Here is a 22,446-nt window from a genome sequence, read left to right as displayed (position 1 = left end):
CTTTTGTCGGTGTAAAGAAGTGATCGATACAGACGTTCAAGACATTCATTTTATGACATTCAAAAGTTGTCAAGTTGCATTGCTTTCACAGAGAAATGTGGCTTTATGTAAATACTCTAGGTAGTGCAAGCTGTTGTAAAGCTACAGGCCCTATTGGTTTATTTATATTCATATACATATTTATTATTGCAGTTTCAGATAAATGGGTAGATATACAATAGTTTCCATATATCATAATTATAAATGTTACGAAAAGTTTTTCATTGCTTTGTTATAATGGCATATTAAATACTGTAGTTTTTCCGAATTGCAAAAACACATCTCACAAAATTATAACCATATGACCAAAAACACCATCAAATACACTGAATGTATTTTTATTTTAAAGATACCACAACAGTTCCTCAATGTAATGCTGACGATTACAATAATGCAGTCAAAAACTATTTTTGAAAATAAAAAAAATATTTATTAGACAACAATAATGTAATATTTATTACTATATTATTACACTTTTTTTCCATATAAACCCATTTCTGTATGCCCAATATTTAAAAATACACAAAAAAGCATGACCAGGCTATGGCTGACAATTTCAAAATAAATTAACAAAAGACCGAAGCCTTTTCTCACCAAACCACTTCACCGAACTATACATAAATCAAATATACATATCAACATATGTAACAGCATTATTTTAACAGCAGGCTTGGCATCCATGGAACTCATCTGCCACACAGTTCAACTTTTTATTTTCATTTTCCCCGAGTAGAAGTTGAGTTTGTGTTTCAACTCGTCATTTATGAAGTTCTTTCCATTCAGGTCTTCTAGAAGAGCAAGCACCATGTTCTTAGCCCTCTGTTCTCGTTTCTTCACGTTCCTCATGTCTCGCTCCAGACTCTCCACTCTAGCCAAGGCTTCACTGAGTCTGGCCTTTAGATCAGTGGGATCTGCAGGCAATGCATAGGAGTGGTCCTGGAAGAAAGAAAGAAGACATTTTTATGTTACAATGCATCCCTCAAAAACCTAGCTTTTTGGTGTGTGATGCATACAAATACTTACTACACTAGGCGGGGGTTTAGTCTCTTGTAACTGCTGAGAACAGTCCACTGGGGGCCTCTCTTCAGCTTTCCTTGATGTTCTTGTTTTCCTGGGTGCCACAGGCTAAAGTTGAGGAAAAAAATATAAAACTGATCCTAATGACAAGCTATTAAAATTGCATGTTATAATGGTGAATCTACTCTCTGTAGATGAGCTGGAAAACTGAAGACAGATGGTTTAGCTCCTTCCCGAATCCTGACGATCTGACCCGTCCTGTCCACGTCCTGTGGCTTAAAGTGCTCACTGCATAGCACGGAGCAGTCGCTGGCGGAAAAACCTTTCCTTCTCGTAGCTAGTTCCCACTGCCTCCTCAGTGCTTTCTCCCTAGGAAACCTTCAAAGTGGGAGAAATGTTATTAGCCAGCTAACAATCGTCAGTCACTGATCAGAAACAAGTCTTGGCCAATATACAATTTCTTCCTAACAGAGGTCCAAACAGTAATAACTTACATGGTGTCAGTATTCTGTACAGCTATAAAGTTTTTGGAAGAGTAATTATATAATTTTTTAGCAGTTTATTCAGACAATTGCACAAAGTCCCACTGAGCTTCATTTCGTTTCTGTGATGTGCAGTATTTTAGCTAAATATTTTTTATACGCAACTACGTGGCTTGGTGGCGCTGCTCAAAACAGCGCGTGCGTTGTAAAAGTCGAGATGGGTCGTGCTGATTAGACCGCTATTATAAACCCCTATATAAACTATAATACAGTCTGAGACTTTATATGAACTTCACCTGTACGGTGTCTTATATAGTCACAGCTTTCATAGTTAGCGACTGTTGTCATTAGCAATTAACAGCCTGACTCTGTTAATGTAAAAACGACCTGATACAACCAGAATCAACGGTCTTACTTGTGAAAAGTAATTCCCCTGTATCTGCTTTGGATGGTGCGGCGGTTTTTGCAGCCCCAAGCAGCACACGAATCAGGCATTTTTCTCCAGACCGGTCTTCTGACAAAAATCTGCCCGGTCCAATATGGCGGCGACGCCGACCCACGATGTTAATAATAGGCGCCGTCGGGAACGAGAAGCTTCGAAACATTTTGTTCGGATCTTTTGCTCTGAATCAGTGCTTCGGAACTTGTGGTTTCAGTTTTTTTTTTATTTCGTTTTATTTTTTACAAGAAGGTGTTAAAGACTGGAAAGGATACATATGGCACAACTAGGCATGCACACATCAAAACTCATTTTTGTCATACTGTACAGCAATATTTACTATTGTTTTCATTATGGAAAGGGGTAGGTTTAGGGTTGTTCCATGCGTGGACGTAAAAAAAAATACAATCTAACAATCTAACAGGAATTAATTTCATTGTTCAGTCTTAGGTGTTTTGATCACGAATAATTTGGTTAATTTGATTCAAGCTTCGGTTTGTCATCACTATCGCCCACATCGGCGTTATTGAGAAATAAATGTTTTAATTAAAATGTATTTAAAGCTAATATAAAAACAAAACGACGAAAAAAAATAAACAATAAAGCACTACAATACAACAACAGTAATAAGACATTAATACACCGGAAGTTTGCGAACGTTCGACCAATCATCTTCGAGCGTTTCCATGGCATTTCCTGTGTCAGTTGGAAGCAGCAGTGGGAAGGGTAAAGAGTGGTGGTGACAAACATCAGAAGTGGTTTCTTGGAGCAAACTAAAACACTGGTATTAATTTAAACGGTATTAGCCGACAGCGCAGATGCATTTAAGGTGTTTGTTTTTTTGAAACCGTAAAACGGAAGAGCGCGTCAAGTCAGTTAGCAGATGTTTAACTGAGCGTTTGGTTAGCCATGATTGCTAAACTAGTCGAGTGAGATGTTACACAGCAGCAGCTCTCGGTCGTACTTCTGTGCTCAGCTTTAGCTGTTGTTTTGGACATCTGTATGTCAAATTGTTATTTGCTGAGATTAGCACGGAGCACTTTATGATTGACAGTCGATTCAATGTCCTAAATGTGATCAGAAGTCGGTGTTTGACGTGTCACGATATTGTGTGTATATATAGTGAATTAACCAGTCATATTCGTTTGATTCTCACACAGCAGTTTCGTTGTAAAGTTGCGACTCAACTGAAACATGTTCAGTTCAAGCTATTAGATGCAATATGATGTCTTGTAGTCCTCTGACTGTGTGTTGTTGTGTCTTAGTATTTGTTTATAGGTCAACAATGCAGAGGAGTGAGATGGAGGATCCAGTAGCTGATAGCAGTGCAGATGATACAGAGGAGAGCACAGCTGCATCTGAGATGAACAACAGCCCTAAAGAAGCCGTAACACAGACGGATGGCACACCAACCAATTCTCAGGCAGAGGAAGGCTGTAAGTGTGTCCCGGTGTGTCCGATTATTCATTGCCGCGTTTATTCTCACTCGTGTTTCTTGTATTCAGTGGCTGGAGCGAGTTCTGCTTCCCGTGACATGGCGGAGGAACTGAGCAGACAGCTGGAAGACATCCTCAGCTCCTATTGTCATGAGGACGGCGAGGATGCGGCGGTGACCAACGGCCAGCCCGACGGTGTGGAAGTGAACGGGCTGTGTGAGAAGGAGGACGGCAAGCAGGAGGACGCCAAACTGAATGGCAATGGATGCACTGAGAAGGAGCAGAAAAAGCTGCAGGACAAGAAGAAAGTCAAGGGACTGGGTGAGTCGATGTGCACCTAACTTAGTGCTCTTTCCGTTGTCTGGCACAATTAAACGGTGACAAGATGATAAGGTTATGGAAGGCTGATATTTCAAACGATCGCAAACCAACAGTTTTCAACGTTGATTGGTAATAAGAAATCTTTCTTGAGCAGCGAGTCGTCATGGAATGATTTCTGGAAGACTGGAGCAATGAAGCAGAAACTTCAGTCTTACACTACAGGAATTAGTTGCATTTTACAATATATTAAAATAGTTATTTTAAATTGTAGCGATGTTTTATTTTTTTAACTGTGTTTTTAGATGAAATAATTTTGTTCACATTGTTAAATTTTGTGTATGAATGCCAGTCGTTCGAGTCATCCGGGCAATCAGGAGTTTCTTGTACTATTGAAAAACATCCCCATGAAAGGTTGCTCATTTTTTAGTTGGCTGAGTGATTCTCTATGTTTAACAAAGAACCTACTCTATTCAGAAAAGACCATTTTTGCTTGAATTTCACTGCAATTTAATGTGACCACACTTAAAGTGACTTTTTTTTTTTTTTACTGACCCCAAACATTTGAATGATAGTGCATATAACACACAATAAAATGAAGAAGAAATAGAAGTTACAAGTTGGTTTGTGTTTGGTGAAGTATATCCTGGATTTGATAATTGTCAAATTAGAATTAAATAAATCAGTACCGGTGTTATGAAAGTAATATGGCATCACTTAGAAAAAGACTGTGCAATTCAAAGTAAACCCACACACTTGATCTGAATGGATCTGGGTGTTCAGAACGTACTTTTCTACCTCTGTTCACAATGGGCTATTGTGATATAATGCCAAACATGTCAAATCATCCAATAATGTATGACTTTTTTCCCAAAATAAGTTTTTATAACGGTGACCATTTATATTTCAGTAATATATAAGTTTAAATGTAAACTGTTACATTTTTATTATAGTTCATTATAATAATAGCAACTGATTTTGGGCTTTTTGATCATTTAAATGTTCATTGTATAGTTGTGTACTATGTCATTTGTGTATTTTAATTATTTTTTTTCTTCTGACAATTGCCTGAAATATTCCTGATCATGACCTTAATCCAATTTAATTAAGGGTTTTCATTTCGTTATGAACTCAAATGGTAAAATCTTGGTCAGTCACCAGCCCCCTTAACCTAAAATATATCTGTGTGTTTTAGGCAAGGAGATCACCCTTCTCATGCAGACCCTCAACACATTGAGCACTCCAGAGGAGAAGCTTGGTGGTCTCTGTAAGAAGTACGCCGAGCTGGTAAGACATGATACTATCAAAACATGTCAGCATCTCAGGTTATGTGTTGTATAATGGAACAATACCACTCCTAGAGAAAGAAGATGAAAAGATAGTCATGAAAAAATAAGTGCTTTATTTTTGGGTGTATATAACAATATACACCCAAAAACATGCCGTTTCACGCCCTTTAATAGTAATTTTTATGATTAAAATAACGCACCTGTCCCGCTTTGTTTCTTTTAGCTAGAGGAGCACCGCAATGCTCAGAAACAAATGAGGGTTCTGCAGAAGAAGCAGACGCAGTTGATCCAGGAGAAGGACCACTTGAGAAACGAGCACAGCAAAGCCATCCTGGCACGCAGCAAGCTGGAGAGCCTCTGTCGAGAACTGCAGAGACACAACCGCACACTTAAGGTAGGCTAGCTTGATATGAATGCGGATTACGTGATTATTTGCGCTCAGGGGGTTTAGCGTAATTCATCGTGTGAGGTACCTGCCTTGTGCAAAATTGAAATTTAGAGGTAATCAGAACAGGGATCTGCCTCAGCGGTTTTCCCTCCCAGCTTCTCAGAGTATTATTTAATCTCCTCCAACTACACTTTTCACGTAACCGCGGGCTTGTATTTTCCTTAATGAGATCAATGGGTTGATGTTTGCTGTGGTTGGCAGGAGGATGGTGTGCAGCGTGCCCGGTTGGAGGAGGAGAAAAGGAAGGAAGTGACCTCACATTTCCAGGTGACTCTGAACGACATCCAAGTTCAAATGGAGCAGCACAACGAGCGTAATGCAAACCTAAGGCAGGAGAACATGGAGCTGGCTGACAAACTGAAGAAGCTTATTGAGCAGTATGAGCTCAGAGAGGAGGTGAGAGATATGAAAATAAGGGATGAAGAGAGAAGGGAACTGCTGGAAGGGAAAAAAATGTTGTCTGTAAATCAACAACAGCTGTGCTATTATTTTTTTAGGCTTTAAATTGAAACAACTGAGAATTTACTGTGTTGTTCAAATGAAGGCAAAGTATTTAGACCCTTCAAATGTTGATTTATGTTCTGTACACCAACTAAAACAAGCATAATTTGGTTGCATGGTTTTATATTTGTGTTTAATGCAATGACTTTTAAGCTTGGCTTAAGTTTTGTTGTTTTGGAGCCACTGAACCTAAGAGAGATGTTTTCTCTTTCAGCATATTGACAAGGTGTTCAAGCAGAAAGATCTGCAGCAACAGCTGGTAGATGCGAAGCTTCATCAGGCACAGGCTCTGCTCAAGGAATCAGAGGATAGGCATCAGAAGGAGAAAGAATTTGTGAGTTTCTACTTACACTGAGACGAGATTCAGATGAGATTACAGACAAAAACACTTATTAATTGAGGCGATGAATGTACCAAAACTTTACCATGAGACTTGCACAGTGTGTCCACCGGAGCTTCCAGTCAATCATTTAGATATATGCTTTGTCATTTCCTTTTTTTTTTTTTTAGCTCCTGAAAGAGGCTGCCGAATCCCAGAGGATGTATGAGCTTATGAAACAGCAGGAAGTCCATCTGAAACAGCAGGTGAGAAACATAGGATAAATCATGCACCTATGGGACAGCTACTATTATTGTTGTTGTTACTATTATTATTATTTTTTTTCAAAATATATTGATTCTTTTATACAACAAGATACAGTAAAGACATTTAGAATGTTACAAAAAATGTAAAAATTCTGGAAAAATGAATAGTGGTTTCCATGATAAAAATATTAAGCAGCAAAAGGTTTATGCGTATAATAAGCACTGAATAGGCATATATGAATGATTTCTGAAGGATAATATAACACTAAAGACTGGAGGGGTGATGCTGAATACAGTTTTGCATCACAGAAATAAATAGCATTTTAAAATATTAAAATACAAAACATTTCTTAAGTTCTAAGTGTTATCATAATGTAACTCTTGTACTGTATTTTTGTCAAATAAATATAACCTTGATGAGCAGATAGACTTTTTAAAAAAAAAAATTTAAAGGGACAGTGCACCCAAAAATAAATTCTGTCTGCGACATGATGGTGAATAATTCATGAAAGAATTTAGTTTTTTGGTGAACTACCCATTTAGGAAATCTTGCCAACCCCAAACTTTTTTTAAAAATCACACTTGGTATCGCATCGCATTGATTTTGCGCTAAATGCAGAATCTACCCAAAACTCTCTTGCATTGTGACAGTGGTTTTTACACATTCAAGTGGCGTTTAGAAACGTGCGTTTCTGTTTTTAACTGAAAGGCTGAAATATTTTAATCTTTTACAGCTGTCATTGTACACAGAAAAGTTTGAAGAGTTTCAAAACACACTTTCCAAAAGCAACGAGGTGTTCACAACTTTCAAGCAAGAGATGGAAAAGGTAAATGACTGTGTATTCATTTTGAATGTAGGTCGTCGAGGGCATCATTGCATCTTTCCTAACATGAAGCGCACACCTCTGAAGCCTTTATGTAAAGGTGATTTAATCTGAATTTATATTTTCCCACAGATGACAAAGAAGATTAAGAAGCTGGAGAAGGAAACAACCATGTACAGATCACGATGGGAAAGTAGTAACAAAGCCCTGCTGGAAATGGCAGAAGAGGTGATTGTTTTGTCATATTTGACAGCTAAAGCTTTGTTACACCAGCTAAAAAAACCTTCTCTCTGTGTCCAACTGTAGAAAACTCATCGAGACAAGGATTTCGAAAGCCTGCAGGTGAAGGTGCAGCGACTGGAAAAGCTCTGTCGTGCATTACAGATAGAACGCAACGAGCTGAGCAAGAAAGTTCAGGGGGTCTCCACGGGCGTTGAGAGTAAGCCAGAAACGGAGACGGGGTCCCCATCAGAAGCCACAGACTCGGAGGAGGGCAGCCCTGTCCATCAGAACGCCGCAGAGACTCCGCAAAGCGCTTGCAGCCCGGCGTGCCACTGCGCTCCCGATTCAGAGGCCGAGACTCACAGAGAGGTTTGCTCGGCCCAGGATTGAGTCTCGCTGCTTGTGGGCGGCCAGGACACACACAATCCTTCCCGCCTCTACCAGACCCCCGACCCTCCATCGGCAGTCAGCGTCTGTTGTTTTCCACAGCGGAACCGCCGACTCGGCTGCTCCCGAGGGGTTTCATTGTGTCAGGGAAGATTGTGCCTTCAACATGATTCCTATGCTGCGTTTCTAATCTTTGGTTTTTATGTGGCTCGCTTGATTCCTCCCTATCTCCCCCGGAAGACTCCATATTTGCATTTAGAGGGGCATGGATGTTGCTGCTGTGTCGGAATGCTCAGTGTTTGTCCACTAAATGCTTGCGTCTTTTCGGTTTGGCTGAAATGGTGAAACGGCAATTGTGATGCGATTCTATTTCATTAAGTGTTTTTGTTTCATTTCTCGCCTTAAGTTGTTGTATCGGGTTAAATCTGCTTGTACACTTCCCAGCCACCCTCTTCCTTTCGGGTTTAAACCCCACAGATCATAGTTTGCACCAAACAAAGAATGTACGATTGGTTATTCGTCTTCACTACTCGGAGTTTAGAATTGTAGATGTAGAGCTAAGACTAACATTTGAGTTTCTTTTATGCTTTTGCACAACACTTGAATTTTGTCACGCGTATCTTTTAACTCAAGTTTACACCACCTTTAAACACCACTAGCTTCTTTAATTTAATATATCCAGCGTTGTAGATGCACTCCTTTACCATTCCATTAACGTCTAATTAGGAATGTGCACTTAAACGGTGTCACGACAGATGACATCTCATTCGGTGTGTGATTTCAGTTTGGACGGGTTTTCACGTTCAGTTGCTTCAGATACTGACTTTGTGGCTTACTAAATGTTTAACATATTCAAAACGTAAAAGAAGAAAAGCCCAGTTACGTCAGATTAAACGGGAAGATTCAAGGACACTCTATGCAATTCTAGCTCTGTTCATGTCATCTCGGTGTTGAGCTTGTGAGCAAAGAACTGACAGGCTGAGAAATGAATGTACGCTCCACACAAAGTGACTTAGTTTTGAGTAAATTTCAGCACTCTTGAATTTTTTTTTTTTCGTTCCCTCCAATACTTTTAAGAATTTGTAGTTTTTGTGCCCCTTCAGTAGCCTTGCTGAGTGGAGCACGAAAGTATCGATAAAGTGTGGAGCTTACTGTGCATCGAGTCATGGCCATGCAATCCCCTTCATATTTCATTCCAGTCGGTCAAGGTTTCTGTACAGGTTTAGATTTCGTTACAAGACGTTTGTGAACTGGTATGTGTGTGAAAATTGTTTTATTTTATTTGCTGGTCATTCGAATTTGACATTCCCATCATATAAGGAGGTACCAAAGATCTTTGTTCATTTGTTTCCCGCCACATCCTGTAATCATTTATTTGCGAATAAAAATACTAAGAAAATTAAAATGGGATTTCTGTATTCATTGTTGAAAGACTTAAATTTGCCTGCATGGTTGAGAAACTAAATTTTATGCTTAAAAGGGTTCCGGTTTTCCAATTTTAAGTTTTAGTAAGTAAAGTTAAATGTAGATATTTTGTAAATGTAAGTGTTAAAGTGGTACGCGTTTATGGTATTTATTTATATTAGTAATGCTCAGAAAGCCTGAATGTGAGTTTGTACTCTCGACACGGAACAAAACAATTTTTTTTAACTTGGCATTCTGATAAAACTGACTTGCCGGTTATGATCTCGCACGACAAACTTAAGTATATCAAAACCAAATAAATTACTTGTTGTTGCAGGGCGGACCGTTGGACGGTTTGTTGTTCGACAGGGACCTGTTTTCGCCTGTACCGGAAGTGACGTCCGTCTCTTCCGTTTGTAACCGGGCGCCGTTGAGCACGCGTACCGCGTACTGTTTTTTTTCTGCGGCAGGTTTAAATATAATTTCGGTTATATTCTGTCGATACAAACCCGGAGATAATGGTAAGTCTACCTCTGTATGTATTCGGAGCTGTTAAATGAGTCGCAGACACACCGGAACTCTTCTGGCCGGTGGTTTTATTAGCTAACAGATGCTAACTATTAGATTTGGCCAAATGTTAGATGCTTCAAATGATTGTGAAATTACACGCGTGACTTGGGACAATATGAAAAAAAAGACTACAGCGGCTGATGTAATTGCCTGTAACGCACCTAAATGAACATTAACATGCTTTATATTTCTTACAGAAACCCATTCTTCTCCAGGGCCATGAGAGGGCCATCACTCAGATCAAATACAACAGAGAAGGAGATCTCTTGTTCTCAGTAGCCAAGGATCCAGTAAGTAAAATAAAAAAAAAACTAGAAACGGGAAATACCACACTTGTTTTGGGGGGACTATTGTATTTTACGCGTGTGTTGTCGTTGTAGGTCGCGAATGTGTGGTACTCCGTCAATGGAGAAAGGCTCGGCACTTACAATGGACACACGGGAGCCGTCTGGTGCGTGGATGTGGACTGTATCCTTTCTAAAACATCTGCTGTACTGTGGGAGCGGTGCTTGATCGGGCTCATTCATTCTCGTTTTTCCTAATACACCTGCACTGTTGTTTACTGTGAGTGGGTTGTTTTTGGAAAGGTTTTTCTTAACATGTTTTGAAGGGGACACTAAGAACGTATTGACGGGATCCGCTGATAACAGCTGCAGGCTCTGGGACTGTGAGACAGGTTGGCAGTACACTATCAGTTACACACACCTCTTTATTTTATTCTTTGCTTTGGCGCACGACAACAAAAGTACAAATGTATTTTAATATTTCAAAAGTAAACTGCAATTAAACAGCTATTTCAGTCAAGAATTTTTATATTAGTATTAGAAGCTATATTAATTATATATAAATATATATATATGTATGTATGTATATATATATATATATATATATATATATACATATATATATATATATATATAAATGTAATTTTAAATATAAAATATAGTTCTTTTAGATATTACTATTCATTAATAAAACTTTATTAGCATACTGTTCTTCTTTCCCTTTTTATTATTTGCAGTAAATTAAAATAAAATGTAAGGAGAGGTTGAAGGAGGTCTATGTGTTGTCTTCCTCAGGAAAGCAGCTGGCTCTGCTGGAGACGAGCTCGGCGGTGAGGACGTGCGGCTTTGACTTCAGTGGGAACATCATAATGTTTTCAACAGACAAGCAGATGGGCTACCAGTGCTTCCTCAACTATTTCGACTTGCGAGACCCCCAACAGATCGGTTAGTATGTGACCGCCGCTGATTAGAGGTGGGGATGCTCCCTGTCAGACATATATAAAATGTAGTTTCTCTCCTACAGAGGACAACCAACCGTATATATCTGTTCCCTGCAACGAGTCAAAGATCACCAGCGCTGTGTGGGGTCCGCTGGGAGAGTTTGTGATTGCCGGCCATGAAAATGGAGAAATTAACCAGTTCAGTGCTAAGGTTTGTGCCTTTTGTTTCTCTTACACTAACTTTCAGAAGTTTGGGGTCAGTAAGAGGTCTTTTTTTCTTTATACATTTTTACTCAGTAAAGATGCATTAAATGGAGCAAAAGTGACTGTACGCTTTTTTTTTCATTTACATATATGCTATTCTATTCCATTCAAAAAAAAATTCGTTACGGTTTCCACAAAAATACTATTGTTTTACTAGTATAGTAGTAAATATTTAGAATGTTTAGCAGCTTTGTGTTTTTGACCAGATAAATGCAGGGCACTTCTTCCTGATTTAGTGCTGATATTTGTCTGTGTGTTTCTTCAGTCAGGGGAGATCCTGAAGAAGGCGAAGGAACACACCAAACAGATCAACGACATCCAGACGTCTGTGGATCTCACGATGGTCATCAGTGCCTCCAAAGACTGTACTGCCAAGGTTTGTGTTGTAAACTGAATGTGAAACTCTCAGGGATGATGCTGGGTTACTGTGACTCACGTACCGCTTCCTTCACTGTGCAGATGTTTGACTCCACAAACCTCGACCACATCAGAACCTTCAAGACAGAGCGACCCGTTAACTCCGCCGCCATCTCACCCATCATGGACCATGTAAGTCCCTGGAATCCGCTGTAGTTTCTCCCATGCCACAGTTCATTTTAACTGCCAGCGAGGCCTTTTCTACTTTGGCAATAGCAGAGATGTTCTGTGTTGCTCAGGTGGTGATGGGAGGCGGTCAGGAGGCGATGGAAGTCACCACCACGTCTACTAGGATCGGCAAATTTGAGGCCAGGTTAGTGCTCTCACGGTTATGAGTCTGTGTTAAATGTGGTCTTGAAATCACCAAACCGCATTGATTAAAGTCACACTATTATGGGTACGGGTTCATATTTTGGCTTTGGGAGTCTCAAACAAGTTGTTCACCATGAAACGGCTTGGGACTGGTTTTAAAAAGAAAATCATTTTATATACAGTGCACTTTCAGATTTAAAACTTTGCGGTATGTTTTCACAGGATATTACACACTGCATTAAAGCTCATTTTCAAATGTAAAAAAATTAAACCAATCTCTTTTAGGTTTTTCAATGCTGCTTATGAAGAGGAGTTTGGTCGTGTGAAGGGACACTTTGGCCCCATCAACTGTGTGGCCTTCCACCCGGATGGGAAAAGGTTAGGCCCTGCATTTGTTTTTCTATACCATTTATTCAGATTTGTAAGTGATTATGATATTTTTCCTTCATAATTTTGACACTCTTGCACCCACAGTTACAGCAGTGGAGGAGAGGATGGTTATGTCAGAATTCATTACTTCGACCCCCAGTATTTTGATTTTGAGCTTGAGATATAGTGACCGTCAGCATTCCCAACATCTAGGACAGATCACCATTTGATCACAGCGGAAACACCGGATTGAATTCACCAGGCTGAACACTGAGATTGATTTATAATGCATTTCATGCAACGTGTATTTAATACATTAAACATTCTGAATAAACTGGGCTTGAGATATAAAGTGAGCTGTTTGTAAAACATGCAGTTATCTCTCTACCTGTAGTCTTAGGTATCTTACATTACAAATTAAGCCTTAATCTAAAGTGTTAGGATATGTTTACAAATGACAGCAGTCAACTAAATTGGAGCAATAGTGCTTACTACAAAGGATGTAAAGTTTAAACAAAAACAAACTCCACAATAATCAGAATTATTATTTTATTTACCAAAGTCATTGTTATAATAAGGACATTTCACAACCACTGAACTCTGGAACTCCAAACGGCTATATCCTGTCAGTCTTCTGACCGACGTGCTAGCGTAACCACAACAGAAAAGAATCTGGAATCTAACAGCAATACAGCAAGCCTTTGCCATGCCCCACCAGACAGGGGAAGTTCAATACAGAGCCATCAAGACAGACATCTTAATAAAAACAAACATTTAACGCTTAAAAACGAGGTAAAGGACACTGTGTGCAAACAGCATCCGCAGAGAGAGAACTAAAGAGCGGCCATTAAGTGTCAATCCATGATTTAAAAAAAAAAAAAGAAAGGGGGGCAAGATTCCCATGATGGGAGGAAAAAAAAATGTGCTATCCTGGTCCTGTTTGAGGTGCTATCGTCGGTAAACAGTAACAGAAGGAAAACCGGTGGGAGGCAAACAAACATGGTTTGAAAAGCACAAGAAAATAAAGAGAAACATTTGTCATTTCACGCTTGTAAATGTAAAAACTTTTATACCGCTTCATTAGATTACAAATAGTAAAACGAGTCTTACAAAATAATTTACAGTCCTTAGCTCAGGACTAGAGCTAACACCTAGGATGTTTATGTGGTTTGACGTTTGAGAGGATGAGGGCGTATGACAAGTTCATGCATCCATGAGGACCACATGTCCTTCCTCAGACTGTTTTCAATTCCTCTTTTGGCCTGTGAATAAAAAACAACCCCACAGGAGATTTAGGAAGAACAGAAAACTCTAGGATGCAAATAAATAGTTGAAACGTGTGTGTGTGTGTATATATATATGAATAATATGGGGATGTAAGGGTTTTTTTTTTTTTTTTTTTAAATCATGCTAAAAAATAAGGAAAAATTTTCTGCATTACTCCACTCTTCAGCGTCACAATCCTTCTAAAAATCATTCTAATACAGCGATTTGCAGTTTACAAAACATTACCAATGCTATAGAGTTGTGCTTTTTTTTTTGCATAAACCATGAATCTCTCTTTAATCTTTTAGTAGAACGTTCAAAAGAACAGCATTTATTCCAAACAGAACTACTCTGTATTATACGGTGTTATTACAATCACTCTACATGCTCACATTTTAATGCATCAAAGAGATTTAGAAAACAGCTACAAAAAGGAGGTTTTATACAACCAGAAAACCTGAGCACATGTCATACGATGAGAGAGAACTTACCCCTTTGTGTCCATTTTTTCTTCTGTAGCTTTCTCTTCTTCTTTCACATCTGGTATCAAACAAGACGAATAAGTGTCAAAGAACAAACTTAATAAACTTACAAATTTAACCTGCTGTTACTGATATGAATGAGACTGAAATGAAAGAAACCGGCTGTACCTGTTGGCTCACCTTTCTTCTCTTCTCCATCCTTCTCTTCTTCGGTCTTCACTCGTTTAGGCTTCTTGTAATTGGCTGCATTTCTCCGGCCACCCTGTCCTTCGTCCTCAGAGTCTGAGAACTCCTCATCGCAGGCTATCCGCTTGTCGTGGGCGCGGACTAACGAAGAGAAAAACAAGCACTCATGCTTTGCAGAATTCAGACCTCAAACTAAACGCATTTGTCCGCATCGGCGCGCATTAAAAAGGGTCCACAACGAATGTGTTCAGGAGTATGTGAATAAAGGCGGCACTCACTGGAGATGCGTTTGTCAGGGTCATCCTCCTCATCTCCACTGTCTTCCTGAACAGCATCCTCTGGGATCGCCTGCATCTGAACCCCTGGAGCGTGAGGCAACATCCGCAGATTCTCAAACAGACGCTGTCTGTATAGAAATAAGAGAGGAGTCAGATACAAAACACTTGTTCAACGTACACCCTACAGAGACAAAGCAAATTAATTTATACATCTTAAAATAAGCATTTCAGGGGAAAATCAGTTGGGTTTTTTGAACAAAAATATTAAACCCAGTCCAACCAGAAACAGACATCATACTCTTTTAAACTGACTTTGCTGATCGATGGAGCGTCCTACTTACTTGATCTTTTCCAGATAGTCATTCGTGTTCTGATTGGTCATGTTAGAAGGACTGATGTGAAGCTTGAAATCGGGTCCGAAATACTCAAAGTAGTCATTGTATGGGAGCTCTGTTGGAACGAAAGGACGAGTTAAACGGTGTTCACTAGAGAGGACCAAACACGTGATGGTCTAACATGATGAGAGCGTCTCACCGTTGGGAATGGTGCTGTCCAGCGCTACAGCCGTCTCATAGGTCCAGCAGCGGGCCACGTTTCTGATGGTGTAGCCTCCACCTCCCAGCATGAGCAGGGGCAGGTTAAAGCTCTTCATGTACTCCACACACTTGGCGTGACCTGAGAAAGCCACAAAAGTTCAGTTAGACACAAACACCAGTCGTTTTAGAGATGCATTTGTGGATTAAGTTTGATACCTTTGATGGTGAGGTTAAAGCAGCCCAGTCTATCTCCAGACAGAGAGTCAGCGCCACACTGGAGCACCACAGCACTGGGCTGGTACATCTCCATCACTTTGGCCATGATCTGCACCACATTCAGAAACAAGAGACGTAAGACTCAAATTTCACTGCTTATTAAAGACAAGTGTGTTTTTGTTAACGCCCCAGAAGGTTTACAGACTCACAGGTTTGAATATGGCTTCGTAAGACTCATCATCTATACCATCCCTGAGCGGGTAATTGACAGCGTAGTATTTTCCCTTCCCTGCACCAATATCCTGATAAAAAGAGGGGGGAATATTAATACTCAGCTTAGTGTACCTTTTTAACCAGGAAGTAATTTAACTTGTAAGTACTTACTCTAAGGTCTCCAGTACCCGGGAAATACTCCCCATACTTGTGGAAGGACACAGTCATGACACGGTCTGTTGTGTAGAAAGCTTCCTCAACTCCATCCCCGTGATGAATGTCAATGTCAATGTAAAGCACTCTTTGATGGTACCTACACAGATTTAGAAGGCCTTTGGTTGAAATGGCAGTGTACGTTTTCTATTTAAGCAACCACAAACATCTCAAAATATACATTACTGGCCAAAATTCTGAATGTTTTATTTTTTTCAAATAGTGAAGTGCTTTTACTGCTTAATACAACCATGAGACACTACCAGAAAATTTTATAAACATGACCATAAAGTCTCACTCCTTTCTGTCATTGATGCTTAGTGGGGGACAATTTCCAGAGACTCGAGAGCACAGATACTTCGTAAACTGAACTAAACGATGACGTCACTGAATACAGTGATGAGCTGCTTTTAACTAAAAATTGAGTGTTCTTTTGCATTGACACACTACGTTATATTTAATACCGTGAAGCTGATTTGACAATCTGTATTCTTAAAAGCACTATATAAAAAATTAACGCGTAAATACTTGACAGACTAATAGTTTAATAACGTTTGTTTTATACATGCTATCATTTAATAAATTCTAAGAGAGGATATACTTTCCAAAAATATTAAGCAGCGAAAACAATTTAAAACATTGAACAATACATAACTGGAAGCAATAATGCTGAAAATTCAGCTTTGCATTAGAGGAATAAAATTACATTTTCCTGACTTACTGTATATTCTGCACTGGTGAATAGTGGAAGACATTTTTCAAAAACATTAATTCTTCCATTAACTTCTAACCAGTAGTGCATGTGTGTGCACATAAAAAAAAGCACTAAATGTATAGTTATCTGCAGTAGTTTCTTTTAAAGAGCATACTTGAGCAGCTCCAGAATGGCGAGTACGATGTCGTTAACGTAGCAGAATCCAGACGCCTCCGATTTCTTGGCATGATGAAGGCCTCCTGCCCAGTTAATGGCAATGTCTGTCTGCTGTTTGTTGAGTTTCACAGCCCCAGCTAAAAACGATTAGGATATATGGTTGAGAAAACACACAGGTGTAACTAACAACCTTTGAAAAGACTCAGTGAATTCTAAAAAGGAGAAAAATAAAATACTCACCAACAGATCCACCTGTTGAGAGCTGACAGAACTCAAATAAGCCATCAAAGACAGGACAATCCTCTCCTACATTAACTGCAGAGATAATAAAACATGTTCACCGAACATCCAACACAGCAACTTGCATCACGGTTAAACCCTACTGAGGTCTTTTTTTTTTTTTTTTTTTTTTGCATTTACGACATTTACACTTGAACATGTTGAGCAGGGAAAGCGAAACAGCAACTCACATCTCTGCATCTGCTTGCTGTACTCAGACATGTTGTCTGGGCGGATGGAACGGAGGAACTTGATGTAGTCGTCACTGTGATACTTGGTCATTTCTTCAGCGTTGGCTTTATGGGGCCGCTGAGCATGCAAACAAGTGAAGGTATCAGCACAGCCCAAACAAGAAGAAAGCATTAAAAAGAAGTGATTAACGCCTCTTACATAAATTTCCATTTTCCTATACAGCCCATAGTTGAGCAGGAGGTTGTGGGTCATGCGGATTCTGTGGGGTTTCATGGGATGACCCTGGCCATAGTAGTAATTTCCAACATCCCCTGGGAAAGAAGGAAAAAAAGTTAAAAAATTAAAAGGAAAAAAAAATTAGATTAAAAAAAATTATACGCACAAAGTTAAAAAACAATATTATTACAACAGACTCTTAAAAACGAACTTTAAAATGTTAACTAAACAAATGTTAAATTTATTCTACGAAAATATGCTTTGAAGGAAATCGGAATTATTGCTTAATTGAGTTTATGGAGTAGTCAATTTTTGCAACAGGCCTTGAACTAGACACAAAGCCAGCTGCACGTTTCTAAATTATCACTACTGCATTACAAACCTAATCATCTTATTCATCCGTGATTATAAAGGACAGGTGAGAGCAAAAACTGGGGAAAACGAAGACAAAACATCTCGCGCTATAAAGTAGAGCATCATTTAGACGCGCTAGGAGGGATACCGCTGCTAGCAGTGAAGACGTGAATAAAAGCAGCGAGCTCAATTCATTTGAACTCTTGCGGTCCATCACGTAAAGCTAATTTTATCGACGATGTACGCGCCAAACAAAGAATACGTGCGGTAAAGTGCACGTATATACACTGCACTTGCAAAAAAAGTGTGTGAATTGAGCTGGCGTTAACTCCATGCTGTGGTCTTGATGCTAACATTGAATAAGAACAACAGGATGAAGAGCTAGCACGCTAAGCTAGCACTAGCATTAGCGCCGTGCGGCTAAATCCGGCTAACAATTAGGCTGCGCTCGGGAACTTAAGCGTTGTGCAGAATATATCCAAAGCAGACGCTGCGTTTCATTTCTCTGACAATAACAGCTCAAAACATCGCCGGTAAAAATGCAATTCTTACCGTCATAATAATAGCAAACTTTCTTCTTTGTTCCTTGAGAACTCAGCGCCATTTTACCCTCCAATTACAGCCTGCGCCTGCCGGGCTTTCTGCGCACTGAGGAACTTCAATAGCAACTTGTCTCGGGGAGCTTTCAGCCAATCACAGTTGACGTTCCATCACGAAGGGCGTTGCCCTTGCGCGTCTCCGCCAATCATTTCTCTTGCTGTCTTAATCAAGTATTTAGTTTTAGTTGTACTTAATTCACAGCTGTAACGTCCGCTAGAATATAAAGATTCCGTAATGATTTTAACAGCTTACTTGTAATTATATTTTCTTGTCTTGTAATTGCCTAAAAAAATTAAGTCTGTAAGTACGCACAGGCTTTTCCCCTTAACAGCAATCACTGATAGGAAGTGCAGTGTAGAATATTCCATTGTTTGTTATCAAAAAATAAAGAGTGAAAACACAGCATATGCTGGTTGTTTTGGTATGTTTTGAAGCTGGGATTCTGGTTTAAGATGGTCGTGTGTTTAAGACCAGCACATGACCAGCTAAGGACCAGCAAAAACATGCATGTAAAACATACGATTATTATTATTATAATAATAGTAGCATTTATTTATTTTATTTTTTTGTGCCTGCACGTCAGTGTGACCGTTAACCAACTTCGGAAAATTGTATATATGCAAATATGTTCAAATGATAAAATATTATCTTTACATCTCAAAGAGTCTTCAAGTAAGTTTAAGGTCAAATGGTTTTACTGATAAGTTTGGGAAGCCCTGCATCTCGTAAACAAACATCAATACACATGAAAATAGTAAAGACAAGGTCTTCCAGGTTTTGCATATTTGCAGTTGTACATCAGCAGTGTTTACTAATTATTCATTTCAGACTTGGCATGAAGTTGAAGTTCAGAAACCTGGATCACTAATTATATAAATCACATTTAGCTGCATGGCCATTCTGTTAAGAATATTAATTGCTGCCATTGTGGAATAATATGTAATCCACAAAAGTAACTAATCTGATTAGTATTTTAAAAAGTTATGTAATCTAATTAGAAGTAATTTTTGGGAATCTGAATACATAATCCAGATTACATGCAATCAGTTACTACCCAGCAATGGGTAGATCACTTTAAAAAAAAATGCAGTCCGAACCTAACTTAATATTACTTTGTAATTTGTAGTTAGATTTGTAAACATTTATCATAGGGAATGGGAATATAATAGTCAAGATTTGAAGTGGATCGAAAAAGTTAATTCAAGTTGTTCTAAAACAAGGTTTTTAGTTCACAACTTTGATGAAAATTGTAAAATGTTGAGTATTTACAGGAGCATTTGGCCTCCATAATTCTTAAAGGGACACGCCACTATTTTCCAACTTCCATATAATGAAACAATTGGTTTTATCGTTTTCAGATCCATTCAGCCAATCTCTCACTTTGATGCATTTTAGCAAAGATTATTGAATCCCATTAGCATCTCACTTAAAAAAGTTACCAAGTTGACTCTTCTGTAGTTACACTGTGACAAAATCATCATGATCATCATCAGCAAGGTTCCTTGATTATTACACCAAAAGGGGAGTATAGTTCCTAGCCATATAGGCCTACATAATATCACATTTTTATTTTCTGTTGATCTTAGTACACAGTATTATTACAGAAGAGTCAAGTTTTAAAAAATAAAAATATCAAAACACTTTTTGAGCAAGATGCTAACGGCCTAAACAGATTCACCTATCTATGCTAAGCTGAAAGCACTATCGCCAGACCGGGAGATCGGCTGAATGCATTTGAAAACGGTAGAGGAGTTTAAAAACAGCCGAATGTTCCTTTAATGGATGAAGTCTTAGATCTAGCCTCTTGGCCAAACTGAGCCACTGAAGGGAGATCAAGACACGGATGGTCACTCTGGTTGAGCTCAAGATTCAAGAAGCCTTTATTGTCATTTCGTCCATATGTAGCTCATGCAGTGTACAATGAAATGAAACAACGTTTTCCAGGACCCCGTTGCTACATATAACAACAAAAACAACAGAAACAACACAGAGCTTCCAAAAATAAAAAAAGAAAACAGAGTATATACATACATATATATATATATATATATATATATATATATATATATATATATATATATATATATATACACACACAAATGTATTTTTTTTTACATAGGTTTGAAATCATTTATCATGACTTTGTAATTAGTGAAGGTCACTGAATGTTAATGACATATCATCAGCATATCCAGAATCACAAATTGATTGAGTGGTGATTTTGTACCAAAATTCAGAAGCATGGATTGCTGTTTAAAAATACATCACAAACGTGCATTTTTGAAACAGAATACACTAAAAAAAAAACACAAAAAAACAATAAAAGATTTAGTAGACTACTGCAGTTGCTCTGGCGTCCATACATGAACAAAAAGCCTCCTAAACACACAGTAAAGCACGGTTAAAGGACTCACTGACCATTAAAACAAATACTACTTCAAAGGATTGTCAGGGGTTGAGGAGATGCGCAGTTTTGAGATATCAAGGATACCAAATCTTTTGTTTATTTATTTACGTAATGTAAAATCGTTTGCAGTATGTAAGCTGATTTCACATTTAAGCAAATAAACTGCTTTAGAAAGAATAAAACAAGTTAGCCTACAACAGGAAAGCGTAAATACATCTTAGGTTATCAAAGACGTTGTTGCGCATCTGAATTTCAAATAACGATAATACAATTTTCCTCTTTTTAAAGTATGCTCAGACACAAGGAGATAAACATCACAAAACCTGTAAACGCATAAAAATAACAATAACAACAGCAACTGAATAAAACAGAAAACGCGCCACATTTTTCACATTAAAAGCAGCCCTAAATGGTGGGTTTTGAACAAAGACAAATCAGTGCACTCTCAGATGTGTTTCTCCCATTTATTTAATCCAATTATTGTAGAATGAATTCAGCCAGATGATGCATAGCCTATAAAATTATTAACTTATTTAGAAGAAAGAAGATTTATATTTCTAACAGTCAAACAAAAAATGCAGAGGGTTATATGTTTTAAGTGCTGATCCATTTATTAGTATTGGTGTCTCACACATGACGAGAGCGTTGTGTCAGAAGAGACATGCAATAAAACATCCTTTTTCAAAAACCTAAGTGCAATAAATATTTCTAAACATTTGCCCTTTGTCCAGGTCACCTGTGTGCTGCTCACGTGAAGCTGGAAAATGTTGCAAGAGTGACTGTAATAATTCAAATTAACGCATGGTGGCGCCATATGTTTATATTTGATCCCCCAATCCCTGGCGATAAATCTGTTGCCATTAATATCCAGACACAGACGGAATAAAAATAATAATAATAATTAAAAAAAAAAAAAATAAATATATATATATATATATATATATATATATATATATATATATTTTTTTTTTTTTTTTTTTTTTTTTTTGCTTAAAATGTGTGTTACTCATTGAAGGACGAGTGGGGGAAAAATCTGCCCAGTAGGCCATTAACTTATTATTTCACGTCTTTATTTTCGTACTGAATCGCTCTATCATTAGCTTCCTCAGATACCTTGCCTTGCTTAAAATTCTTCACAAAAGTTAATTTTGGAAGAAAATGCTAATCAATTAATTCAACTGGTTTGGACACAAGCAATCATTTTAAAAACAAGATGCCACCGAGGCGAAATCGTCCGAGCTTCAGTGAACCGTGAACGAAATGTGAAGCATTAGCATGTAACGAAATGCTAGACTATTTAATAAGATATTCTGTGCCATTTTCTTTGGCGCTCCAGTCTTATATTAAAGTATTTGTATATGAAATGGCGTACTCTGTGTAAAAACAGCCACGCTAACGAAGGCTTTCTGCGTGGCTCCTATGTTGTATAGCACGAATAAAGATGGATAAGATGTTAGATATTAATATTACGTGTCTACATGCCAAACGTAGGCCAAGTGGCTCATGAGTGACTTGTGACCGGTTCTGGGAGGGGGGCTTTACCTCAGAAAACAACCACCGCGAAGAAGGACAAACACAAAGTGAGCATC

At 38.5% G+C, this 22,446-nt stretch overlaps 4 protein-coding genes across 7 annotated transcripts; 2 read left to right on the top strand and 2 right to left on the bottom strand.

Moving 5' to 3' along the window:
* Positions 1-361: 361 nt before the first annotated feature.
* si:ch73-130a3.4 (uncharacterized protein LOC664763 homolog) lies at positions 362-2,109 on the bottom strand. Its single transcript, XM_043218020.1, has 4 exons — positions 1,954-2,109; positions 1,242-1,434; positions 1,063-1,164; positions 362-975 (listed from the first exon to the last, which is right to left on the bottom strand). The coding sequence occupies exons 1-4, from the start codon at positions 2,031-2,033 to the stop codon at positions 742-744; spliced, it is 609 nt and encodes a 202-aa protein (XP_043073955.1). The 5' UTR covers positions 2,034-2,109; the 3' UTR covers positions 362-741.
* A 530-nt stretch (positions 2,110-2,639) lies between these two features.
* On the top strand, positions 2,640-9,392 carry txlna (taxilin alpha). Of its 3 annotated transcripts, none has more exons than XM_043218017.1 (11): positions 2,640-2,761; positions 3,243-3,413; positions 3,483-3,734; positions 4,927-5,018; positions 5,244-5,414; positions 5,670-5,864; positions 6,184-6,303; positions 6,480-6,554; positions 7,289-7,381; positions 7,511-7,606; positions 7,685-9,392. In XM_043218017.1, the coding sequence occupies exons 2-11, from the start codon at positions 3,263-3,265 to the stop codon at positions 7,988-7,990; spliced, it is 1,551 nt and encodes a 516-aa protein (XP_043073952.1). In that variant the 5' UTR covers positions 2,640-2,761; positions 3,243-3,262; the 3' UTR covers positions 7,991-9,392. The 3 variants fall into 3 exon arrangements, with proteins under 3 accessions (XP_043073952.1, XP_043073953.1, XP_043073954.1); XM_043218018.1 differs by having other exon boundaries at positions 2,671-2,806; XM_043218019.1 differs by having other exon boundaries at positions 2,674-2,776.
* A 358-nt stretch (positions 9,393-9,750) lies between these two features.
* On the top strand, positions 9,751-12,900 carry eif3i (eukaryotic translation initiation factor 3, subunit I). The gene is made up of 11 exons (XM_043217931.1): positions 9,751-9,912; positions 10,159-10,251; positions 10,342-10,429; positions 10,572-10,637; positions 11,041-11,190; positions 11,270-11,397; positions 11,716-11,826; positions 11,910-11,999; positions 12,107-12,180; positions 12,465-12,557; positions 12,654-12,900. The coding sequence occupies exons 1-11, from the start codon at positions 9,910-9,912 to the stop codon at positions 12,733-12,735; spliced, it is 978 nt and encodes a 325-aa protein (XP_043073866.1). The 5' UTR covers positions 9,751-9,909; the 3' UTR covers positions 12,736-12,900.
* A 183-nt stretch (positions 12,901-13,083) lies between these two features.
* On the bottom strand, positions 13,084-18,542 carry hdac1 (histone deacetylase 1). 2 transcript variants are annotated; one of them, XM_043217929.1, is made up of 14 exons: positions 18,403-18,542; positions 17,479-17,591; positions 17,280-17,397; positions 17,050-17,124; positions 16,808-16,946; positions 15,897-16,038; positions 15,722-15,814; positions 15,513-15,621; positions 15,295-15,435; positions 15,102-15,210; positions 14,761-14,888; positions 14,465-14,623; positions 14,306-14,354; positions 13,084-13,810 (listed from the first exon to the last, which is right to left on the bottom strand). In XM_043217929.1, the coding sequence occupies exons 1-14, from the start codon at positions 18,452-18,454 to the stop codon at positions 13,783-13,785; spliced, it is 1,455 nt and encodes a 484-aa protein (XP_043073864.1). In that variant the 5' UTR covers positions 18,455-18,542; the 3' UTR covers positions 13,084-13,782. The 2 variants fall into 2 exon arrangements, with proteins under 2 accessions (XP_043073864.1, XP_043073865.1); XM_043217930.1 differs by having other exon boundaries at positions 14,477-14,623.
* Between the last annotated feature and the right edge of the window lie 3,904 nt (positions 18,543-22,446).

This window comes from Puntigrus tetrazona, chromosome 19 (genome assembly GCF_018831695.1).
Source record: "Puntigrus tetrazona isolate hp1 chromosome 19, ASM1883169v1, whole genome shotgun sequence".
Taxonomy (NCBI): Eukaryota; Metazoa; Chordata; class Actinopteri; order Cypriniformes; family Cyprinidae; genus Puntigrus; species Puntigrus tetrazona.
This window is presented reverse-complemented; position numbering and strand designations above follow the sequence as displayed.